Genomic DNA, 25,148 nt, shown 5'->3' with positions numbered 1-25,148 from the left:
ATTTAATACATTAACAATATCTTTCTTAAATTGTCGGCCAATAATATACAATTAAACACCTGTGTCATTTCACGACAATTATTTCATTTTCTTACCCCAACTTTGTATTATGAAATACTTCAACCATTTTCTCGTAGGCGCATGCGCGTTACCTACTCACCCCCCACCACATTCTTCTTACCATCTTTTTTTTCCACAGTTTATTTCTGTCAGTCATACGTGACAGACGTGTCCTCGACTTCAGCAAAAACAAAATCCAAATACTTAACGCGTCAGCGTTATATTCCTATAATTTTGTTCAATCTTAATACATATTTAAATGATTTCGTATTTTCGAATGAACAAATGTACAGGGTGAATCAATTAAATCAAACGTCAACATTATTTTCCGTTTTATCGAGAAAATGTTTAGGATAATAATTTTTATTATTTCAATTTTCTTTCTGTATTTTTTTTCTTTTTTTTTTAATTTCCTCAATTATCCGATTCTATAGCAATAGCTGTATCATGTAAAAATAGAAATGATCATTGGCAAATATTTTACATGTATTTAAATCATAGAAAATTTTAGGAAATTATAGGTAATCTTAATTATTCCATATACTTTATTTCCGTGATATATAATATATACATATATGTGTACACGTATATACAGGATGTATATTGATAAATAAATGATCTAATAAATACATTACAATTGATTGAATTGTGAAGAAAGTTTGTTAACAAAAATTTTCAAAACTCTCATTCAATTTATATTTTAAAACGATTTTGATACTCAAGTGAAAAAAAATTTTTCATCAAGTTAAAAAAAATTTAACATATATTTTTTCGTACGAGTGCCTGTAATCCCATCTTTTTTATTTTGCATACTTAACAAATAATAAACAAGAAATAATAATTAATTAATAAAAAAAATAATTAATAAATAATTAATAAATGATTAATAAATAATTAATTAATAAATAATTAGTAAATAAAAAATAATAACAAAAATATTCGATCTACATCATAATTAACCAATATTTATTATTATTATTATTATTATTATTATCATCATTATTATTATTATTATTGTTATATTCTGTTAAATTCATTTTTGTCATTATTTTTCTTTTTTAAGAAAAATTAATTATTCGAATCTGTATTCTTTATCGCGAAGAAACAGACGTTCTATATTCACAAAAAAAAAAAGAAAAAAGAAAAAAAAGATACTGAAAATACACAAATTCGAATGTAAAATAAATTTTCTATTGTAGAAATTAATTTTCATAATTATCAGCTACTACCAAAACAAACAACAATTATATTTTATTTACTATAACGCATTCTATAATACAGTACAATTATCAAAATACTTATTTTATTCGATTACAATTATCAAGTAATTATTCACCTTGAATTAAATTCATTGCAAATTAAACAACATCGCAGCGAATGAAAATGATTTTTTTATTGACTGTTAAAGAAAGGTTTCAATTATCAGAAGATGTTAAAAAAAAGTAATATTTATTTTTAATAAATATTTTACCGTTGCAAACAGATTATGGGATATCACTATCGCACTCGTTAACGATAAACTGCATTGCCTCATGCTATTCATTATCAAAAGAGGCAACAATTTTTGTGTTCTCAATGATAAAGAATAAAATGGAATTTGGCATCTGTAAAAATTAATATCGTTTAATATAATACATATTTACATTAATTCGGGACAATTGATTCATCGAGTGATAGAATATAATTTCTTGATTAGTCCTTAAATTCGTACGGTTTCAATAAATATGAAAAAATATATCAAATTTATCTTTTTCATCCAATAATTAGAGATATATATATATATTAAGATATGTATTAGAGATATATAATAATTAATTCAATTCGCATCATGCGATCTTTGGAGTTTAAATGTTACATTAAAATAAGTCGGAAAAAAAAAACAAAATTATATTTGTGCTGTTTCAATCTAATGATCTAAATGGGCCATAACAAACGAGCTATCTAATAAAATATATTTGATATGTATTGGAAACAATAAGAACTTATTGGACACATCTTGGGAACAAAGAAATACCTACAATATTATAAATACGTTAAAGTTGTGGTCTATTAATTGTTGTGAAAGATAGGAGTAAACAAATATTACGAAAAAAGAACTAATAACGTATAGGAGCTTCAGAATTGCTTCAGTCCTATTAAATGTCAAATTAAATATCTGAAATAACTAAGAAAAAATTTCTCGGCACTTTTTGATAAGGGTTCTATAATTAAAAATTAAATTTCTTATTAATATATATATATATATATATATATATATATATATATATATAAACATTACTTACGTAAAAATAATCAATCAGTATAAATATGAACCACAATAATTCTTCGAAAAGATGTATGAATTCGTAAAATGATTTTAATAAATCGACAAATCTTAAAAGAAATCAGAAAAGAAATTCTCTATTATCAATGTTTAATAAATTGTTAATCGTATAAATAATGAACACATAAGTACGTAAAATCATACACAAACTCGATTGCGTGTTTATAAAATTTTATGATAGCGACAATCCATTCCTTTTCATCTAATAATTCATTTTTGACATCGGCATAATAGGAATTAGATGGACTTTTTTCAAATCTTTCTTTTATCCTCCATCTAAAATAAATCGATAATAAACCGCAAAGAAAGAAAAAAAAAAAAAACCATAATAATGAAAGTATTTCATACCTTTGAAAATATTCGGTTTGTTCGGAAAGTAATTTCGTTTTTTTTTCCCGACAGAGAATTTAATTGTACTTTTTTTTTACACCTAATTTCACACTTAAGCCGCGTAATCATTATATGTTTTGAGAGCTGATATAGCAAGGCTTTTATGTGTGTGAAAAAGTCCAATTGATTCTACGCAGTAGTTTTTGGTTGGTGCCCTTTTAAATATGGAGAGCAATAAGTAGCATTTTCGTCATATTTTACTTTTTTTACTATAGAAAAGGTAAAAATGCTGTTCAAGCCAGAAAGATATTAACCGATGTGTATGGAGAAGATGTGTTGACAGTACGCCAGTATCAAAACTGATTTGCAAAATTTCGATCCGGCAATTTTCATGTCGGAAATGCATCACATTCTGGAAGGCCGATTGAAGCTGATAAAGATACGATAAAGGCATTAGTTGATGCAAACCGGCGAATAACAACGAATGAGATCGGTGAGAAGTTAAATTTATCAAATTCAACTGTTTATGACCACTTGAAAGGCCTTGGGTTTAACCTCGAAGCTCGATATATGGGTTCCCCATGTTCTCACGGAGAGAAATTTGTGTCGTCGCGTTGACATCTGTGATTCAGTTCTCAAACGTCACGAAAATGATTCATTTTTGAAGCGCATCATTACTGGGGACGAAAAATGGATTGTATATAACAATGTCAAACGTAAGAGATCATGGAGCAAAGAAGATGAACCGGCTCAAAGCATTTCCAAAGTCAATATCCATTAAAAAAAGGTGATGCTGTCTGTTTGGTGGGATTTTAAAGGAATCGTTTTTTTTTTTTGAGATTTTACCGGATAACACAACAATTAATTCGGAAGTCTACTGTCATCAGCTGGACAAACTGAATGATGCAGTTCAACGGAAAAGGCCAGAATTAATCAACAGAAAAGGTATAGTGTTCCTCGAAGATAATGCAAGACCTCATACAAGTTTGATCTCTCGCCAAAAGCTTTTACAGCTTGAATGGGATACAATGTCACATCCACCATATTCTCCAGATCTGGCATCTTCGGATTATTATTTGTTCTGGTCACTGTAAAATTTTTTAGACGGTAAAACCTTCACTTCAAATAAGAAAGTCAAAAACCATCTCGATCAGTTTTTTGCCAGCAAAGATCAAAAATTTTGATGAGCGTGGAATCACGCTACTACCAGAGAGATGGCAAAAGATATTGTATCAGAATGGCCAATATATAATTTAATAAAATATTTGTTCATTATACGACAATTGTTTTTCATTTTCATAAAAAAAAAGAAAAAAAAAAAAACGAAATTACTTTCCGAACGACCCAATACTTATATCGTCATATATTGATTTACTTACTGGACAATGGTAAAAAGTGCACAAGCATGTTGTATAATTACTATAAACATGGTATAGTTAGCAATTCCTATTGTGCACAAGATTGATATAGTTACGCATTCGATTGTAAGCCCGATATAATAAAAGATTAGGTTTTTCAAGAAATAGTCAGCACGAATTGGTAATATTAATTCCGTTACACTTATATCACCAGAAATATACCGAAACATACTTAACAATGATGGAAATATCAAAAATACACTATAAAGATATAAGGAGACTGTAAGGGAAAAAAAAGTACTAATGAAAATAAATTAATAAATTTCTAGAAGACATTTATATTTTTCTCATATATAATATATTAACTCACCTGCGATTATTATTGTACACATTCTGCTAATTTCAGCATATTTCTTGAGTATCACTAATTCTGGTTTGTTCGCTAATTCATCCCAATCGAATTTTATGCGATAAAGTATTTTCTTCATCTGAAATTATTAGATAATCGTGTTAAGTGCATTATCGTAAAGATAAAAAGTATGAGAAAAGTTGAGAGAAAAATAAAAAAAAAAAGAAAAAAAAAAAAAAAAAAAAAGCGACGTAATTATTTATTTATTTATTTTTATTTATTTATTTTTATTTATTTATTTATTTTTTTTTTTTTTCATGCACTACGGACAATTTCATTATTGAACAATATGTTGTAATAACAAAAACCGAAGCATAAAGTAGGCAAGATTGTTTCAAGTAATTTGGCGATCGGCATTAATTTCCATTCAGATATGGCGAGAAAATGTATCTAAAAGAAGAAATGAAAAATATTTCATATAATTAATAAAATGTTATGTCATAGTATTGAATATATTTATTATATAATTATTTATTATATTGTAAAATTGTATAAATAAATTTTAGATAAATAAATACAACGAAACATACCTGTACGAATGCTGCGAAGATTATTATGAAATTAATAAAACAAATATAAATAATATTCTTAGATGACGTCTGACGTTGATAAAATCCAATTAAACGAAAAAGTCGACGATTGTAAGTATAATACTCGTTTTCGACATAATCATTCTCCATCGAAAGCATATTGCCGTCTGTTGAGATCGTTCAATGTCCCTTTGTCTTCAACCCCCCTAAGTAAACGTATCTTCATTAATATTTCTAATCGTTCCTATTTTCAATTGAATAATTTAATGATTCGATTCGATTCAATTGTCAAGAAATTTTCTTGAAATAAAATCGAGAAAATTTTTATAAAATATTTTTCAAAGTTGTCATATCATTCTCCCCTTTTTTGCCGTTCGATATCATTCCAATTTAACTCGCGTATCCTTTCCCAGTTATTATATATCATTTTCTTAAACCCTTCGATGAATTGTAAAGTACTTCAACCCTTCTACCGTAGGAGCATGCGCGTTGCGAACTCACCCCTACCGATCGTCTCATTCTCGCGCAGTTTGCATTCGTCGCTCGACCTTGACGGACGTTCACTTCAAAAGAGTAAAGTTTAAATACTTGACGCGTTAACGCTAACAGTGCTATTTTACGCAATTAACGTAAGTGTTCAATGTTCGTTGACAAATGTTCATTCAATGTTAATATTTATTTAAATGAGTCTTCGTTTGTTCACAATTTAAAAAAAAAAAAAAAAAAAAAAGAAAAAAAAGAAAAGTGTGTACATGATTAATCATTTAAATCAAATCAGTATTGATTAAATCGACAAAATATTCAGAAGAATAATTCTTATCAATTGAATTTTTCATAGTATTTGAAAATGGTAATGACTATCGGCAAGAATTTTTTAATTATTAAATATTATATTACAAAATAATAAAGATATTTATATTTTTATTATGTATATATATATATATATCTACACAGATATTTTGTATTTAATAATAATTCTTTTTTCTTTTTTCTTTTTTAATTACTTCAATTGTCATATGCCAAAAATATTTGTATCATAAGAGAAGAGAAGTTTATTGTTGTCAAGAATTTTTCAAATCTTATTTTAAAAGTATACAGATAATCATTACTATTTCTTGTAGGACATTTTTTTTTCCTTTTTCTTTTCAATTTTTACAGGCGTCTATCACAATTTATCGAACAATGGTACAGATCACTATAATGTTTGGATCTATTCATTCCTATTACTTCAATCACTTAACAATCTCAGTCTCTTTATTTATTGGAATTGTAAATGATTTTATTCTTTTTATTGCAAGGTCATGTGCATCACTGACACAACCCTATTCATCGTCTCTTTCGACCTAAGTTTACTTTCGTCTCTCGAATCTCAAGGACGTGGCGTGGTACCTCGACGAATTTGAATCCATGTAAAGTAAATAATTTCGCTCAATGTTAATTATAACAAAACTATTTATTCCATTTTCTATGGTACAAAGGAGGCAATTATTTTCTTAATTTTGTTTGACAAGTATTCGTACAATAATTACATTATTACAAAGGGACATAGATATGCACCTCATTATGATAATTTGAAAGAATTTTATCTTCTTCAAATACATTTCCATTCTTTTCTATTCTCTTCATTTCTTCTTATTTATTTATTTATTTTTTGACGAGGCTTCAAGAACATCGATACCCTTTTTTGTTTTCTTTTTTTTTTCTTTGAAAAAAAATTTCCTTACATATTTTTTTTCGTGTTTTATTCCGTATAATTAGATATTAAAAATAAAAATTATGATATCGTTTTTTATCTATGGAATTAACACATTCCTCGTTTCGTTATTATATTAAATGGAAAAACATTTTTTAAAAATGCATCTTTTACGGTATACCCACGAATAATGATTGAACAATTTGAAAAAATTATTGAATTAGTTTTATATATGGAAAATTCATATTATTTTATTTAATTCTTTTTGATAGCAATTAGAAAAAGATGTTCGATGAAAATATTGGATTACAAATTTATCATCAGATATATTTTCATTTCAACTGCTATTATATACATATACAAATATATAAAATATTTTCATTTTAACAAATAGTGATAAAAAAAAAATCGAAAAATATAAATACACGTCTGTACAATTTTTCGTATCGTTCGAAATAATCTACCGAGTGAGTCATTTGAAATTGTAATATGAAATTGTCATTTATCTATCACATGAAACGTATGTTGTTTGATGCACAATAGAATAAACAGAAAATTATATTATGACTGATATATTTATAGGTGATATTACTATTTTGTAATACTATGCATAAATGTATCAAGAGAATATTTAATTATCAACAAATGAATGTTATCATAAATGAATTATATAAAAATTACTTAATCTAAGGGATATTAAATAGATCGAAAGAGGTACAATATTTCCTCACAAAGCATTCAAAAATTGTGTTTAATTGTGCGAGTAATAATTGATAAAAGAAGAAAAAAAAGGAAGCAGAAAAAGGATAAGACAACTGATAATAATCCACTTTAATGATATGCATAAACACTAACTATTGTACTATATTTTTCATTATCAAAATTATTGCAAGGTATACAATACCATAGCAAAAGAAAATGACTTACGCAAGAACTAGTAAAAAAGATTACGATTAGTATATTGCGTTTAATTGTTATATAGCGGTAATATATAATAAGAAAATATTTTACCGTTGCAAAATGGTCATTGGATACAACAATAGCACCCTTCACCGATAGATTGCAAGGCCTCATGCTTCTCATTATCAAAAAGAGTAACAAATTTTGCGTCTTTAAAGATAACGAATAAAATGGAATCTCACAGCTGGAAAAAATTAATATCGCTTATATAACATACGTTAACATATTGGGTTAGTACGAAATAATTTCTGAATAGTTCTTAAGTTCGTGCCATTTCGACAAATATGATAAAGCTCAAATTATTTGAGCTTCCATTTACATTCCGTAATATTTATTTTATTATATATACATATATATAATTAATATGAAGTCGAAACCGCATGAAATTATTAAATCACCATTGGCCAATAGAAACACATACAATATTGTAAATACGTTGACGTTGTGGTTGATTAAATTTTGTGCCAGATAAACGTAAGCATATATTAGAAAAAGAGATGCAAGAACATATGAGAACCTTGTTAATCCTTCGGTCAAATTTAGTGTTAAAGAAATTATCTGAAATAACTAAAAACAAATTTCACGGCTTTTCTAGATAAGAGTTGTATATTTCAAAATTAAAAATCTCTTTTTTGCACATAAATATAATTACAAATAATATTTACATAAAAATAATCTACCAAAATAAATAAAAATCCAAAGAATTCTTCGAGCAAATGAATTGTTTCGTAAAACGATTTCAATAAATCAATAAATCTTGAATGATATCAAAAAAAGAAATAATATAATATTAGTATTGGGCAAGTTGTAAATTCTTTGAATAATGAACACGTCATTCTCATAAAATAAGATACAAACTCGATCGCCTTATTATAGAATTTTATGATATAGATTAACTTCTCTCTCTCATCGATTAATTCACATTTATTACTCGAATAATAGAAATTTTGTTGATTCTTTACAAATCCTTCAATTGCTCTCCATCTAAAATAAATAAATAATAAATTCCAAGAAACAGTGATAGTGAAAATAATTTTTCTCGTGCAGTATGCGTATATCGTTGCAATTGATTTACTTACTGGACGATGCTAAGAAGTGCACAAGCATGCTGGATAACTACTATAAACATGGAATAGCTAGCAATTCCTATCGTGCCCGCGATTAATAAAATTACATATTCGATTGTAAGTCCAAAGTAGAAAAACAATTGGTTTTTCATGAAATAGTCAATGCTACCTGGTAATATTAATTCCGTTTCACTTATAGATCCAATGACGTAACGAAACACACTTAACAATGATGGAAATATAAAAAATACAATATAAAGATAAAAGGAGACTGTTAGGAAAAAAGCAAAAATGAAAATTAATTAATAAATTTTTATTACAAATTCTGGTATACCGGATATGTTGCATTCACTTACTTGCGATTGTTCTTGTACAAAGTCTACTAATTTCAGCATATTTCTTCAATATCACTAGTTCTGGTTTGTTTGCTAGGTCATCCCAATCGGACTTGATACGATAAAGAATTTTCTTCATCTGAAATTATTACAGAGCTATGTTAAATTAATTATTACAACGATAGAAACATATGTCATTTAGAGTTAAAAAAAAAAAAAATAATAAGAAAAATTTGTTTTCACGTAGAACGGACAACTCTAAAATTCAACAATAGATTGTAATAGCAAGATGCGAAGCATAATGAAGGCAAGGTCGTTTCCAATAATTTGGCGAGCAATATTAATTCTTTTTCAGAGATGAAGAGAATATGAATCTAGAAGAAAAAACGGAAAATAATATTTATAATTATATTAATATATGTCAATGTATTGAATCCATTCCCTGAATTATTCATTACATTCAAAAATTGCATAAATGAATTGCAAAAATACATAAATTAATTCAACTATGATTACCTGTTCGAATATTGCATAAGCAAGAATGAAATTAATAAAACAAATACGAATTATGTTCTTAGATGACGTGTCTTGGCATAATCCAATTAAACGAAAAAATTGAAGATTCATAGTGTAATACTCAATGTCGAGATAATCTTCCTCATTCGAAAGCATATTGCCGTCTGTTGGTGCTCTCCAACATCGATTGTCTTCAACCCCACGCAAGCGTATCATCATTTACTATTCTAATCATCCCTTCTCAAGTGAACACTTAATAATTCAATTCGATTCAACGACGAGGAATTTGCTTGAAATAAAAAATAGTATATTCCCGTAAAGTGATTTCGCAGTTCATATGGCTTTCTTTTTTAGCCGATCCATACTATACAATTTAACATATGTTTTTCTTCCTAACAATTATGTCATTTACTTACCCCTTTCTTGCATTACAAAGTATTCTAACCCTTCTCCCGCAGGAGCATGCGCGTTGCGAACCCACCCTTTCGGACCGCCTCATTCGTACGCAGTTCCCTTCTGTCCGTCGACCTTGACAGACCTATAGCTTTCTTCATCGATGTAAAGCTTAAGTACTTAACGGATTTATGCCATAGTGGTTTCATTTGCATGTTAACAGGTGGATATGAAATATTTGTTAAGTGTTAATATCTATCTAAATTAGTCTTCGTTTGTACATAAATACAAATGTACAGGGTGAGTCATTTGTACTAGATTAATATTATTTTCTGTTAAATCGATAATATATTCAGGAGAATAATTCGTATTAATCCAATTTTGAGAATTTTTTTGAAAACAGAATTAATACGTATATAAATTATCATGTTTTTATTTTTTATATTTTTTATAATAATAGTAATGTTCATTCTTCATATTCGGAAAGTATTTTCTTATTTATTACCATTATTATTATTGTTATTATTATTATTATCATTATTATTATTATTATTAATATAATTGTTATTATTATGCTCCGTTTGATTCTTCTATAATTTGCTGCAATCATTTTGCTTTCTGTTTAGAATTATTCATTCGAAAATATTTTCTTCATCTAGAGATCTCAGACATTCGTCATCTTTCAAAGAACAGAGAAAAAAAAGAACAGAAAAGAAAAATACCAATTACATAGTTCGAAAATGCAACATATTTTTTCTACAATTAAAGAATTAGTACATATTATTAAGAGTTAGTATTTAAGTAAAACATTAGCGTTATATTTTTATCATTTGTACTTTAATAAATGCGATAATTAAAGATCGTTCAATGGTGAAAAATATCCGTCCGAACTTTCGTGCAAACAAATGTACAGGGTGAGTCGCTTATATCATACAAACATTACTTATCATTTGATTGAACAAATTCCTAAGAGAATAATTCTTATAATTTCAATAACTTATTTTAGAATAGCTGTAACGCAAGAGATCAAAAGTTACTTGCCCTCAAGAATTTTCCAAATATTTTCTAAAAATGCAACTTTTACGGTATACCCACGAATAATGATTGAACAATTTGAAAAAATTATTGAATTAGTTTTATATATGGAAAATTCATATTATTTTATTTAATTCTTTTTGATAGCAATTAGAAAAAGATGTTCGATGAAAATATTGGATTACAAATTTATCATAAGATATATTTTCATTTCAACTGCTATTATATACATATACATATATATAAAATATTTTCATTTTAACAAATAGTGATAAAAAAAAAATCGAATAATATAAATACACGTCTGTACAATTTTTCGTATCGTTCGAACTAATCCACCGAGTGAGTCATTTGAAATTGTAATTTGGAAATGTTATTTATCCATCATATGAAACGTATGTTTTTTGATGCACAATAGAATAAACAGAAAATTATATTATGACTGACATATTTATAGGTGATATTACTATTTTGTAATACTATGCATAAATGTATCAAGAGAATATTTAATTATCAACAAATGAATGTTATCATAAATGAATTATATAAAAATTACTTAATCTAAGGGATATTAAATAGATCGAAAGAGGTACAATATTTCCTCACAAAGCATTCAAAAATTGTGTTTAATTGTGCGAGTAATAATTGATAAAAGAAGAAAAAAAAGGAAGCAGAAAAAGGATAAGACAAATAATAATAATCCAATTTAATGATAAGCATAAACACTATCTATTGTACTATATTTTTTACTATCAAAATCATTGCAAGCTATGCAATACCATAGCAAAAGAAAATGCCTTACGCATGAACTAGTAAAAAAGATTACGATTAGTATATTGCGTGTAATATAGCGGTTATATATAATAAGAAAATATTTTACCGCTGCAAAATGGTCATTGGATACAACAATAGCACCCTTCACCGATAGATTGCAAGGCCTCATGCTTCTCATTATCAAAAAGAGTAACAAATTTTGCGTCTTTAAAGATAACGAATAAAATGGAATCTCACAGCTGGAAAAAATTAATATCGCTTATATAACATACGTTAACATATTCGGTTAGTACGAAATAATTTCTGAATAGTTCTTAAGTTCGTGCGATTTCGACAAATATGATAAAGCTCAAATTATTTGAGCTTCCATTTACATTCCGTAATATTTATTTTATTATATATACATATATATAATAAGAAGTGGAAACCGCATGAAATTATTAAATCACTTTTGGCCAATAGAAACACATACAATATTGTAAATACGTTGACGTTGTGATTTATTAAATTTTGTGCCAGATAAAAGTAAGCATATATTAGAGAAAGAGATCCAAGAACAAACAGTAACTTTGTTAATCCTTCGGCCGAATTAAGAGTTAAAGAAATTATCTGAAATAACTATAAACAAATTTCATGGCTTTTCTAGATAAGAGTTTTATATTTCAAAACTAAAAATCTTTCTTTTGTACATAAATATAATTACAAATAATATTTACATAAAAATAATCTACCAAAATATATATAAATCCAAAGAATTCTTCGAACAAATGAATTGTTTCGTAAAACGATTTCAATAAATCAATAAATCTTGAATGATATCAAAAAGAGAAATAATATAATATTAGTATTTCGCAAGTTGTAAATTCTTTGAATAATGAACACGTCCTTCTCATAAAATAAGATACAAACTCGATCGCCTTATTATAGAATTTTATGATATGGATTATCTTCTCTCTTTCATCGGTTAATTCACTGTTATTACTTGAATAATAGTTATTTTGTTGATTCTTTACAAATCTTTCAATTGCTCTCCATCTAAAATAAAAATATAAAAAACTCCAAGAAACAATAATAGTAAAAATAATTTTTCTCGCGCAGTTTGCGCATATCGTTGCAATTGATTTATTTACTGGACGATGGTAAGAAGTGCACAAGCATGTTGGACAACTACTATATACATGGAATAGTTAGCTATTCCTACCGTGCCCGCGATTAATATAATTACATATTCGATTGTAAGCACAATGTAGTAAAACATTTGGTTTTTCATGAAGTAGTCAACAGGAACTGGTAATATTAATTCCGTTTCATTTATAACACCAAAAACGTATTGAAATGCACTTAAAAATGATGGAGATATCAAAAATACAATATAAAGACAAATGAAGACTGTAAGGAAAAAAAGCACTAATGAAAATTAATTAATAAATTTCTATTAACCATTCTGGTATATCGGATATGTTGTATTCACTTACTTGCGAATGTTAATGTACAAAGTCTACTAATTTCAGCATATTTCTTCAGTATCACTAGTTCTGGTTTGTTTGCTAGGTCATCCCAATCGGACTTGATACGATAAAGAATTTTCTTCATCTGAAATTATTACAGAGTTATGTTAAATTAATTAATAAAAGGACAGCAACATATGTTATTTAGAGTAAAAGAAAAAAAAGAATAATAGGAAAAATTTGTATTCATGTAGAACGGACAACTCTATCATTCAACAATAGATTGCAATAACAAGATCCGTGGCTTAATATTGGCAAGATCGTTTCCAGTAATTTGGCGATCACTATTAATTTTTTTTCAGAGATGAAGAGAGAATAAATCTAAAAGAAGAAACGAAAAATAATACTTATATAATTATATGTCAAAGTATCGAATCCATTCTCTGAATTGTACATTATATTCAATAATTGCAGGAACGAAATGTACATAAATTAATTCAACTATGATTACCTGTTCGAATACTGCAATAGCTAGCATGAAATTAATAAAACAGATATGAATTATCTTCTTAGATGAAGTCTTTTGGCATAATCCAATTAAACGAAAAAATTGAAGATTCATAGTGTAATACTCATTGTCGAGATAATCTTCCTCATTCGAAAGCATATTGCCGTCTGTTGGTGCTCTCCAACATCGATTGTCTTCAACCCCACGCAAGCGTATCATCATTTACTATTCTAATCATCCCTTCTTAAGTGAACACTTAATAATTCAATTCGATTCAACGACGAGAAATTTGCTTGAAATAAAAAATAGCATATTCCCGTAAAGTGATTTCGCAGTTCATATAGCTTTCTTTTTTAGCCGATCGATACTATACAATTTTTGACATATGTTTTTCTCCCTAACAATTATGTCATTTACTTACCCCTTCTTTGCATTACAAAGTACACTAACCCTTCTCCTGCAGGAGCATGCGCGTTGCAAATCCACCCCTTCGGACCGCCTCATTCGTACGCAGTTCCCTTCTGTCCGTCGACCTTGACAGACCTATAGCTTTCTTCATCGAAGTAAAGCTTAAGTACTTAACGGATTTATGCCATAGTGGTTTCATTTGCATGTTAACAGGTTGATATGAAATATTTGTTAAGTGTTAATATCTATCTAAATTAGTCTTCGTTTGTACATAAATACAAATGTTCAGGGTGAGTCATTTGAACTAGATTAATATTATTTTCTGTTAAATCGATAATGTATACAGGATTATGATTCCTATTTATTCAATTTTGAGTACTTTTTTGAAAACAGAGTTGATATGAATATAAATATTCTTATCTATATTTTATATATTTTTTATAATAACAGTAATGTTCAATCTACATATTCCGAAAGTATTTTCTTATTTATTATCATTATTATTATTGTTAATATTATTATTGTCATTATTATTATTATTATTATTATTAATATAATTGTTATTATTATGCTCCGTTTGAATTCTTCTATAATTTGCTGCAATCATTTTGCTTTCTGTTTAGAATTATTCATTCGAAAATATTTTCTTCAGAGGTCTCAGACATTCGTCATCTTTCAAAGAAAAGAGAAAAAAAAAGAACAGAAAAGAAAAATACCAATTACATAGTTCGAAAATGCAACATATTTTTTCTACAATTAAAGAATTAGTACTTATTATTACGAGTTAGTACTTAAGTAAAACATTAGCATTATTTTTTTATCATTTATACTTTAATAAATGCGATAATTAAAGATCGTTCAATGGTGAAAAATATCCGTCCGAACTTTCGTGCAAACAAATGTACAGGGTGAGTCGCTTATGTCATACAAACATTACTTATCATTTGATCGAAGAAATTCCTAAGAGAATAATTCCTATAATTTCAATTATATTATTCCTGAAATGTTGTATCAGAAGAGATCAGAAATTAGTTGTTCTCAAAAATTTTTCAAATTTTATTTTAAAAGGATACGTGTAATTACAATTATTACCTGTTCATTGTTATTTTTCTTTTTTTAATATTTACCAGCATCCATCACTTTTTATCCAAAGACCATTAAAACACCTGCATCTCTTCGCTGTTTTAATTCACTCTCTTAACACCCTCATTCACTTTATTTATGGGAATTGTAATGATTGTATTCCTTTTATTTCAAGGTCATGCGCATCATGGACACGACCCTATTCATCGTCTCTTTCGACCTAAGTTTACTTTCGTCCCTCGAATGTCAAGGACGTGGCGTGGTACCTCGACAAATTTGAATCCATGTAAAGTAAGTAATTTCGTTCAATGTTAATAACTGTATCAAAACCGTTTATTCCATTTTCTATGATATAAATGATGCAAGCGTAATTTTGTCAATTTTATGTTTGACAAATATTCGTACAATAATTACATTATTTCAAGGGGCATAGATATGTAACCCATTTTGATAATTTGAACGCATTTTTTCTTTTTCAAAAACATTTCTTTTCTTTCTATTGTTATTATTTTTTTTATTTTTTTTTTTTTTTTTCAATGAGACTTCAAGAACATCCATACCATTCTTTGTTTTTTTTTATCTCGAAAAATATTTCCTTACGTATTTTTTTTCGTGTTTTATTCCGTATAATTAGATATTAAAAATAAAAATTATGATATCGTTTTTTTTTTCTATGGAATTAACACATTCATCGTTTCGTTATAATATTAAATGGAAAAACATTTTTTAAAAATGCAACATCAAAATTCGTAGGTATACCTACGAATAATGATTGAAAAGTTTGAAAAAATTATTGAAATAGTTTTAGAGCAACTATAAGGAAAAGTCATATTATTTTATTTGTTTTTTTTTTATAGCAACTAGAAAAAGATGTTCGATGAATATATTGGATTACAAATTTATCATCAGATATATTTACATATCATCTGCTATACATATACATGTACATATATATAAAATATTTTTATTTTAACAAATGATGATAAAAAGAAAAAAAATCTTTAAATATAAATACACGTCTGTACAATTTTTCGTATCGTTCGAACTAATCTACCGAGTGAGTCATTTGAAATTGTAATATGAAATTGTTATTTATCTATCACATGAAACATATGTTGTTTGATGCACAATAGAATAAACAGAAAATTATATTATGACTGATATATTTATACGTGATATTACTATTTTGTAATATCATGCATAAATATATCCAGAAAATATTTAATTATCAAAGAATGATTGTTATAACAAATGAATTATATAAAATTTACTTAATCTAAGAGATATTAAATAGACAGAAAATATAGAATATTTCTTCACAAAAGATTCAAAAATTGTGTTTAATTGTACGAGTAATAATTGATAAAAGAAGAAAAAAAAGGAAGCAGAAAAAGGATAAGAAAACTAATAATAATCCAATTTAATGATATGCATAAACACTAACTATTGTACTATATTTTTCATTATCAAAATCATTGCAAGCTATACAATACCATACCAAAAGAAAATGACTTACTCATGAACTAGTAAAAAAGATTACGATTAGTATATTGCATATTATTGTTATATAGCGGTTATATATAATAAGAAAATATTTTACCGTTGCAAAAAGGTCATTGGATACAACAATAGCACCCATCACCGATAAATTGCATGGCCTCATGCTTCTCATTATCAAAAATAGTAACAAATTTTGCGACTTCAAAGATAAAGAGTAAAACGGAATTTGACAGCTGTAAAAAATTAATATCGCTTATATAACACTTTTTAATATATTCGGTTAATAGAAAATAATTTCTGATTAGTTCTTAAGTTCGTGCGATTTCCACAAATCTGATAAAGTTTAAATTTTTTGAATTTTCAATTGTATTCTGTAAATATTTATTATTTGTATATACATACATTCAATATGAGGTGGAAACCGCATGAAATTATTGGATCACCCTTGACCAAATAGAAACACATACAATATTGTAAATACGTTGAGGTTGTGATTTATTAAATTTTGTGCCAGATAAACGTAAGCATATATTAGAGAAAGAGATCCAAGAACATACAGGAACTTTGTTAATCCTTCGGTCATATTTAGAGTTAAAGAAATTATCTGAAATAACTAAAAACAAATTTCACGGCTTTTCTAGATAAGTGTTGTATATTTCAAAATTAAAAATCTTTCTTTTGTACATAAATATAATTACAAATAATATTTACATAAAAATAATCTACCAAAATATATATAAATCCAAAGAATTCTTCGAGGAAATGAATTGTTTCGTAAAACGATTTCAATAAATCAATAAATCTTGAATGATATCAAAAAAAGAAATAATATAATATTAGTATTGGGCAAGTTGTAAATTTTTTGAATAATGAACACGTCCGTCTCATAAAATAAGATACAAACTCGATCGCGTTATTATAGTATTTAATGATATGTATTATCTTCTCTCTCTCATCGATTAATTCACATTTATTACTCGAATAATAGAAATTTTGTTGATTCTTTACAAATCCTTCAATTGCTCTCCATCTAAAATAAATAAATAATAAATTCCAAAAAACAGTAATAGAGAAAATAATTTTTCTCGTGCAATATGCGAATATCGTTGCAATTGATTTACTTACTGGACAATTGTAAGAAGTGCACAAGCATGCTGGACAACTACTACAAACATGGAATAGTTAGCAATTCCTACCGTACCCGCGATTAATATAATTACATATTCGATTGTAAGCCCGATATAGTAAAACATTTGGTTCTTCATGAAATATTCAACAGGAACTGGTAATATTAATTCCGTTTCATTTATAACACCAAAAACGTATCGAAATGCACTTAAAAATGATGGAGATATCAAAAATACAATATAAAGACAAAAGGAGACTGTAAGGGGAAAAAGGACTAATGAAAATTAATTAATAAATTTCTATTAATCATTCTGGTATACCGGATATGTTGTATTCACTTACTTGAGATTGTTAATGTACAAAGTCTACTGATTTCAGCATATTTCTTCAATATCACTAGTTCTGGTTTGTTTGCTAAGTCATCCCAATCGGACTTGATACGATAAAAAATTTTTTTCATCTGAAATTATTACAGAGTTAGGTGAAATTAATTAATATAACGACAGCAACATATGTTATTTAGAGTAAAAGAAAAAAGAAAATAATAGGAAAAATTTGTATTCATGTAGAACGGACAACTCTATCATTCAACAATAGATTGCAATAACAAGATCCGTGGCATAATATAGGCAAGGTCGTTTCCAGTAATTTGGCGATCAACATTAATTTTTTTTCAGAGATGAAGAGAGAATAAATCTAAAAGAAGAAACGAAAAATAATATTTATACTTATATAATTATATGTCAAAATATTGAATCCATTCTGGGAATTATTCATTATATTCAAAAATTGCAGGAACGAAATGTATATAAATTAATTCAACTATGATTACCTGTTCGAATACTGCAAAAGCTAGCATGAAATTAATAAAACAGATATGAATTATCTTCTTAGATGAAGTCTTTTGGCATAATCCAATTAAACGAAAAAATTGAAGATTTATCTTGTAATACTCATTGTCGAAGTAATCTTCCTCCTTCGAAATCATATTGCCGTCTGTTGCTGCTTTCCTACATAGATTGTCTTCAACCCCACGCAGGCGTACCTTTATTAATTATTCTAATCATCCCTTTTCCAGTATTCACTTAATAATTCAATTCGATTCAAAGCCAAGAAATTTGCTTGAAACAAAAAATAGCATATTCCCGTAAAGTGATTTCGCAGTTCATATAGCTTTCTTTTTTAGCCGATCGATACTATAGAATTTAACATACGTTTTTCTTCCTAACAATTATGTCATTTACTTACCCCTTTCTTGCATTACAAAGTATTCTAACCCTTCTCCCGCAGGAGCATGCGCGTTGCACATCCACCCCTTCGGACCGCCTCATTCGTACGCAGTTCCCTTCTGTCCGTCGACCTTGACAGACCTATAGCTTTCTTCATCGAAGTAAAGCTTAAGTACTTAACGGATTTATACCATAGTGGTTTCATTTGCATGTTAACAGGTGGATATGAAATATTTGTTAAGTGTTAATATCTATCTAGATTAGTCTTCGTTTGTACATAAATACAAATGTACAGGGTGAGTCATTTGAACTAGATTAATATTATTTTCTGTTAAATCGATAATATATTCAGGAGAATAAATCGTATTAATCCAATTTTGAAAATTTTTTTGGAAACAGAATTGATATGAATATAAATATTCTTATCTATATTTTATATATTTTTTATAATAACAGTAATGTTCAATCTACATATTCCGAAAGTATTTTCTTATTTATTATCTTTATTATTATTGTTAATATTATTATTATTATTATTATTATTATTATTATTGTTATCATTATTATTATTGTGTCTTTATTATTATTGATAATATAATTGCTATTATTATGCTCCGTTTGAATTCTTCTATAATTTGCTGCAATCATTTTTCTTTCTATTTAGAGTTATTCATTCGAAAATATTTTCTTCATTTAGAGATCTTAAATATTCCTTATCCTTCAAAGAAAAGAGAAGAAAAAAAAAAAGAATAGAAAAGAAAAATAATAATTACATAGTTCGAAAATGCAACATATTTTTTCTACAATTAAAGAATTAGTACTTATTATTACGAGTTAGTACTTAAGTAAAACATTAGCATTATTTTTTTATCATTTGTACTTTAATAAATGCGATAATTAAAGACCGTTCAATGGTGAAAAATATCCGTCCGAACTTTCGTGCAAACAAATGTACAGGGTGAGTCGCTTATGTCATACAAACATTACTTATCATTTGATCGAACAAATTCCTAAGAGAATAATTCTTATAATTTCAATAACTTATTTTAGAATAGCTGTAACATAAGAGATCAAAAGTTACTTGTCCTCAAGAATTTTCCAAATATTATTTTGAATGGATATGTGTAATTACAATTATTACAGGTCCATTATGTTTCTTTTATTAATTTTTACGATCATCACTCCCTTTTCGTTCAAAGACCACTAAAGCACCTGCATCTCTTTGCTGATAATACATCACTCTCTTAACACCCCCATCTTCTTTATTTTTTGGAAATGTATATGATTTTATTCCTTTTATTTGAAGGTCATGCGCATCACGGACACAACTCTATTCATCGTCTCTTTCGACCTAAGTTTACTTTCGTCTCTCGAATCTCAAGGACGTGGCGTGGTACCTCGACGAATTTGAATCCATGTAAAGTAAATAATTTCGCTCAATTTTAATTATAACAAAACTATTTATTCCATTTTCTATGGTACAAAGGAGGCAATTATTTTCTTAATTTTGTTTGACAAGTATTCGTACAATAATTACATTATTACAAAGGGACATAGATATGCACCTCATTATGATAATTTGAAAGAATTTTATCTTCTTCAAATACATTTCCATTCTTTTCTATTCTCTTCATTTCTTCTTATTTATTTATTTATTTTTTGACGAGGCTTCAAGAACATCGATAACCTTTTTTGTTTTCTTTTTTTTTTCTTTGAAAAAAGATTTCCTTACATATTTTTTTTCGTGTTTTATTCCGTATAATTAGATATTAAAAATAAAAATTATGATATCGTTTTTTATCTAAGGAATTAACACATTCCCCGTTTCGTTATTATATTAAATGGAAAAACATTTTTAAAAAATGCAACCTTTATGGTATGTCCACGAATAATGATTGAACAATTCGAAAAAATTTTTGAAATAGTTTTAGAGCAACTATACGAAAAATTCATACTATTTTATTTGTTTTTTTTTTTTTTATAGCAATTAGAAAAAGATGTTCGATGAATATATTGGATTACAAATTTATCATCAGATATATTTACATATCATCTGCTACTATATACATATACATATATATAAAATATTTTTATTTTAACAAAAGATGATAAAAAGAAAAAAAATCTTTAAATATAAATACACGTCTGAACAATTTTTCGTATCGTTCGAACTAATCTACCGAGTGAGTCATTTGAAATTGTAATATGAAATTGTTATTTATCTATCACATGAAACATATGTTGTTTGATGCACAATAGAATAAACAGAAAATTATATTATGACTGATATATTTATATGTGATATTACTATTTTGTAATACTATGCATAAATGTATCAAGAGAATATTTAATTATCAAAGAATGTGTGTTACCACAAATGAATCATATAAAATTTACTTAATCTGTTTAATTGTGCAAGTAATAATTGTTAAAAGAAGAAAAAAATTGAAGCTAGAAAAGGATAAGACAATTAAAAATAATCCTATTTAATGATATGCATAAACACTAATTATCGTATTATATTTATCATCATCATAATCACTGCAAGCTATACAATACCATAGCAAAAGAAAATGCCTTACGCATGAACTAGTAAAAAAGATTACGCATAGTATATTATATATTATTGTTATATAATGGTTATATATAATAAGAAAATATTTTACCGTTGCAAAAAGGTCATTGGATACAACAATAGCACCCATCACCGATAAATTGCATGGCCTCATGCTTCTCATTATCAAAAATAGTAACAAATTTTGCGACTTCAAAGATAAAGAATAAAACGGAATTTGACAGCTGTAAAAAATTAATATCGCTTATATAACACTTTTTAATATATTCGGTTAATAGAAAATAATTTCTGATTAGTTCTTAAATTCGTGCGATTTCGATAGATATGAAAAATCTCAAATTTTTTAATCTTTAGTTTCTATTCTGTAATATTTATTTAATTATATATATATATTCAATATGAAGTCGAAACCGCATGAAATTATTAAATCATCATTGGCCAATAGAAACACATACAATATTCTAAATACGTTGACGTTGTGGTTGATTAAATTTTGTGCCAGATAAACGTAAGCATATATTACAGAAAGAGATGCAATAACATATGAGAACTTTGTTAATCCTTCGGTCAAATTTAGAGTTAAAGAAATTATCTGAAATAGCTAAAAACAAATTTCACGGCACTTCTAGATAATAGTTGTATATTTGAAAATTGAAAATCTTTTTTCTGTACATAAATATAATTACAAATAATATTTACATAAAAATAATCTACCAAAATAAATATAAATCCAAAGAATTCTTCGAGCAAATGAATTGTTTCGTAAAACGATTTCAATAAATCAATAAATCTTGAATGATATCAAAAAAAGAAATAATATAATATTAGTATTGCGCAAGTTTTAAACTCTATAAATAATGAACACGTCCGTCTCATAGAATAATATACAAACTCGATTGCCCTATTATAGAATTTAATGATATGAATTATCTCTTCTCTTTGTTCGATTAATACACTTTTATTACTCGAAAAATAGAAATTTTGTTGATTGTTCACAAATCTTTGAATTACTCTCCATCTAAAATAAATAAATAGTAAACTCCAAAAAACAGTAATCGTGAAAATAATTTTTCTCGTGCGGTATGCTTATATCGTTACAATTGATTTACTTACTGGACGATGCTAAGAAGTGCACAAGCATGCTGGATAACTACTATAAACATGGAATAGCTAGCAATTCCTACCGTGCCTGCGATTAATATAATTACATATTCGATTGTAAGCACGATGTAGTAAAACATTTGGTTTTTCATGAAATAGTCAACAGGTACTGGTAATATTAGTTCCGTTGCATTTATAACACCAAAAACGTATCGAAATGCAGTTAACAATGATGGAGATATCAAAAATACAGTATAAAGATAAAAAGAGACTGTAAGGGAAATAGCACAAGTGAAAATTAATCAATAAATTTTTATTAGCATTTCTGGTATACCGGATATGTTGTATTCAATTACTTGCGATTGTTAATGTACAAAGTCTACTAATTTCAGCATATTTCTTCAGTATCACTAGTTCTGGTTTGTTTGCTAGGTCATCCCAATCGGACTTGATACGATAAAGAATTTTCTTCATCTGAAATTATTACAGAGTTATGTTAAATTAAATATTACAACGACAGAAACATATATAGTTTAGAGTAAAAAAAAAGATGAAAGATAAGAGGAAAAATTTGTTTTCACGTAGAACGGACAACTCTATCATTCAACAATAGATTGCTATAACAAGATGCGTAGCATAATATAGGCAGGGTAGTTTCTAGTAATTTGGCGATCAATATTAATTTTTTTTCAGAGATGAAGAGAGAATAAATCTAAAAGAAGAAACAAAAAATAATACTTATATAATTATATGTCAAAGTATCGAATCCATTCTCTGAATTGTACATTATATTCAATAATTGCAGGAACGAAATGTACATAAATTAATTCAACTATGATTACCTGTTCGCATATTCCAACAGCTAGCATGACATTAATAAAACAAATACGAATTATGTTCTTAGATGACGTCTTTTGGCATAATCCAATTAAACGAAAAAATTGAAGATTCATAGTGTAATACTCATTGTCGAGATAATCTTCCTCCTTCGAAAGCATATTGCCGTCTGTTGGTGCTCTCCAACATCGATTGTCTTCAACCCCACGCAAGCGTATCATCATTTACTATTCTAATCATTCCTTCTCAAGTGATCACTTAATAATTCAATTCGATTCAACGCCGAGAAATTTGCTTGAAATAAAAAATAACATATTCCCGTAAAGTGATTTCGCAGTTCATATAGCATTCTTTTTTAGCCAATCGATACTATATAATTTAACATATGTTTTTCTTCCTAACAATTATGTCATTTACTTACCCCTTCTTTGCATTACAAAGTACACTAACCCTTCTCCTGCAGGAGCATGCGCGTTGCAAATCCACCCCTTCGGACCGCCTCATTCGTACGCAGTTCCCTTCTGTCCGTCGACCTTGACAGACCTATAGCTTTCTTCATCGAAGTAAAGCTTAAGTACTTAACGGATTTATGCCATAGTGGTTTCATTTGCATGTTAACAAGTCGATATGAAATATTTGTTAAGTGTTAATATCTATCTAAATTAGTCTTCATTTGTACATAAATACAAATGTACAGCGTGAGTCATTTGAACTAGATTAATATTATTTTCTGTTAAATCGATAATATATTCAGGAGAATAATTCGTATTAATCCAATTTTGAGAATTTTTTTGAAAACAGTATTGATATGAATTCAAATAATCATATTTTTTATAATAATAGTAATGTTCATTCTTCATATACGGAAAGTATTTTCTTATTTATTATCATTATCATTATTGTTAATATTATTATTGTCATTATTATTATTATTATTATTATTAATATAATTGTTATTTTTATGCTCCGTTTGAATTCTTCTATAATTTGCTGCAATCATTTTTCTTTCAGTTTAAAATTATTCATTCGAAACTATTTTCTTCATTTTGAAGTCACAGATTTTCGTTATCCTTCAAAGATAGAAAAAAAAAGAAAGAACAGAAAAGAAATTAATTTATTAAACTAATTAGATCGAAATACTAATAGATCGAACATGTGACGTATGTTTTTTACAATTAAAGAGTTAGTACTTATCTTTACGAGTTAGTACTTAAGAAAAACATTAGCGTTATATTTTCATCATTTAAACTTTAATAATTGTGATAATTAATGATCGTTCAATGATGAAAAATATCCGTTCGAACGTTCGAGCAAACAAATGTATATGGTGAGACACTTACATCATACCAGCATTATTTTTCATTTTATCGAATTAATTCTCAAGAAAATAATTCTTATAATTTCAATTACATTATTCCAGAGTAGATGTATCATAAGTGATCAGAAGTTTTTTGTTCTCAAGAATTTTTCATATCTTATTTTAAAAGGGCACGTGTAATTTCAATTATTACCTGTCCATTATTATTTTTTTTTTTTTTTAATATTTAC

The 25,148-nt window shown here is 27.0% G+C and overlaps 5 protein-coding genes and 1 long non-coding RNA gene across 9 annotated transcripts in view; 1 reads left to right on the top strand and 5 right to left on the bottom strand.

Moving 5' to 3' along the window:
* The window catches only part of LOC118446683 (uncharacterized), a 136,920-nt gene that overhangs the window by 5,465 nt on the left and 106,307 nt on the right, over nt 1-25,148 (top strand). For 2 of the 3 annotated variants that reach the window (XR_014983610.1, XR_014983611.1), the window contains exons 2-3: nt 15,406-15,521; nt 20,394-20,504. This is a non-coding gene — a long non-coding RNA (uncharacterized LOC118446683). Of the gene's footprint in view, nt 1-14,278; nt 14,438-15,405; nt 15,522-20,393; nt 20,505-25,148 lie in introns of those variants that run through there. The other variant, XR_014983612.1, reaches the window with a different exon arrangement.
* LOC146872190 (uncharacterized) lies at nt 1,329-5,169 on the bottom strand. The gene is made up of 8 exons (XM_085664058.1): nt 5,011-5,169; nt 4,751-4,870; nt 4,442-4,559; nt 4,093-4,351; nt 2,534-2,659; nt 2,343-2,433; nt 1,532-1,664; nt 1,329-1,459 (listed from the first exon to the last, which is right to left on the bottom strand). Exons 1-7 carry the CDS (start codon nt 5,167-5,169, stop codon nt 1,596-1,598), a joined length of 942 nt encoding a protein of 313 aa, XP_085520184.1. The 3' UTR covers nt 1,329-1,459; nt 1,532-1,595.
* Nucleotides 7,587-9,850, bottom strand: LOC146872189 (uncharacterized). Its single transcript, XM_085664243.1, has 9 exons — nt 9,582-9,850; nt 9,320-9,439; nt 9,087-9,204; nt 8,743-9,001; nt 8,522-8,647; nt 8,344-8,419; nt 8,085-8,230; nt 7,715-7,847; nt 7,587-7,637 (listed from the first exon to the last, which is right to left on the bottom strand). Exons 1-9 carry the CDS (start codon nt 9,798-9,800, stop codon nt 7,587-7,589), a joined length of 1,248 nt encoding a protein of 415 aa, XP_085520369.1. The 5' UTR covers nt 9,801-9,850.
* Nucleotides 12,597-14,408, bottom strand: LOC118446655 (uncharacterized). 2 transcript variants are annotated; one of them, XM_085664239.1, is made up of 5 exons: nt 13,743-14,408; nt 13,493-13,612; nt 13,259-13,376; nt 12,914-13,172; nt 12,597-12,818 (listed from the first exon to the last, which is right to left on the bottom strand). In XM_085664239.1, exons 1-5 carry the CDS (start codon nt 13,959-13,961, stop codon nt 12,602-12,604), a joined length of 933 nt encoding a protein of 310 aa, XP_085520365.1. In that variant the 5' UTR covers nt 13,962-14,408; the 3' UTR covers nt 12,597-12,601. The 2 variants fall into 2 exon arrangements, with proteins under 2 accessions (XP_085520365.1, XP_035733482.2); XM_035877589.2 differs by lacking the exon at nt 13,493-13,612.
* Nucleotides 16,674-18,846, bottom strand: LOC146872188 (uncharacterized). The gene is made up of 9 exons (XM_085664081.1): nt 18,691-18,846; nt 18,435-18,554; nt 18,201-18,318; nt 17,856-18,114; nt 17,608-17,760; nt 17,457-17,532; nt 17,198-17,343; nt 16,831-16,963; nt 16,674-16,712 (listed from the first exon to the last, which is right to left on the bottom strand). The coding sequence occupies exons 1-9, from the start codon at nt 18,844-18,846 to the stop codon at nt 16,674-16,676; spliced, it is 1,200 nt and encodes a 399-aa protein (XP_085520207.1).
* On the bottom strand, nt 21,626-24,282 carry LOC118446654 (uncharacterized). The gene is made up of 9 exons (XM_085664080.1): nt 24,022-24,282; nt 23,606-23,894; nt 23,120-23,475; nt 22,776-23,034; nt 22,555-22,680; nt 22,377-22,452; nt 22,118-22,263; nt 21,754-21,886; nt 21,626-21,676 (listed from the first exon to the last, which is right to left on the bottom strand). The coding sequence occupies exons 3-9, from the start codon at nt 23,235-23,237 to the stop codon at nt 21,626-21,628; spliced, it is 909 nt and encodes a 302-aa protein (XP_085520206.1). The 5' UTR covers nt 23,238-23,475; nt 23,606-23,894; nt 24,022-24,282.

The sequence above is a fragment of the Vespa mandarinia genome, chromosome 25 (assembly GCF_050613455.1).
Source record: "Vespa mandarinia isolate Hongniang chromosome 25, ASM5061345v1, whole genome shotgun sequence".
NCBI classification, from domain to species: domain Eukaryota; kingdom Metazoa; phylum Arthropoda; class Insecta; order Hymenoptera; family Vespidae; genus Vespa; species Vespa mandarinia.
Note: the sequence above shows the minus strand (reverse complement) of the source record. Positions and strands in the feature narration are given on the sequence as shown.

Excerpts from the sequence above, each read along its gene's own strand:
- LOC146872190 (XM_085664058.1), bottom strand. The coding sequence starts at position 5,169 with ATGCTTTCGATGGAGAATGATTATGTCGAAAACGAGTATTATACTTAC. Across the intron at positions 2,660-4,092 it reads GCACTTTTTACCATTGTCCA|ATGGAGGATAAAAGAAAGAT; the intron begins GTAAGTAAATCA and ends GATTTATTTTAG. Across the intron at positions 2,434-2,533 it reads TTTTATAAACACGCAATCGA|ATTTGTCGATTTATTAAAAT; the intron begins GTTTGTGTATGA and ends ATTTCTTTTAAG.
- LOC146872189 (XM_085664243.1), bottom strand. The coding sequence starts at position 9,800 with ATGATGATACGCTTGCGTGGGGTTGAAGACAATCGATGTTGGAGAGCA. Across the intron at positions 9,002-9,086 it reads TTGTACAAGAACAATCGCAA|TCTCCTTTTATCTTTATATT; the intron begins GTAAGTGAATGC and ends TTTTCCTAACAG. Across the intron at positions 7,848-8,084 it reads GTCAACGTATTTACAATATT|CTGTGAGATTCCATTTTATT; the intron begins GTATGTGTTTCT and ends AATTTTTTCCAG.
- LOC118446655 (XM_085664239.1), bottom strand. The coding sequence starts at position 13,961 with ATGATGATACGCTTGCGTGGGGTTGAAGACAATCGATGTTGGAGAGCA. Across the intron at positions 13,377-13,492 it reads TATTGTTGAATGATAGAGTT|ATGAAGAAAATTCTTTATCG; the intron begins GTCCGTTCTACA and ends TAATAATTTCAG. Across the intron at positions 12,819-12,913 it reads GCACTTCTTACCATCGTCCA|ATGGAGAGCAATTGAAAGAT; the intron begins GTAAATAAATCA and ends TTTTTATTTTAG.
- LOC146872188 (XM_085664081.1), bottom strand. The coding sequence starts at position 18,846 with ATGATTTCGAAGGAGGAAGATTACTTCGACAATGAGTATTACAAGATA. Across the intron at positions 17,761-17,855 it reads GCACTTCTTACAATTGTCCA|ATGGAGAGCAATTGAAGGAT; the intron begins GTAAGTAAATCA and ends TATTTATTTTAG. Across the intron at positions 17,533-17,607 it reads TCTTATTTTATGAGACGGAC|ATTTATTGATTTATTGAAAT; the intron begins GTGTTCATTATT and ends ATATCATTCAAG.
- LOC118446654 (XM_085664080.1), bottom strand. The coding sequence starts at position 23,237 with ATGAAGAAAATTCTTTATCGTATCAAGTCCGATTGGGATGACCTAGCA. Across the intron at positions 22,453-22,554 it reads TTCTATAATAGGGCAATCGA|ATTTATTGATTTATTGAAAT; the intron begins GTTTGTATATTA and ends ATATCATTCAAG. Across the intron at positions 21,887-22,117 it reads GTCAACGTATTTAGAATATT|CTGTCAAATTCCGTTTTATT; the intron begins GTATGTGTTTCT and ends AATTTTTTACAG.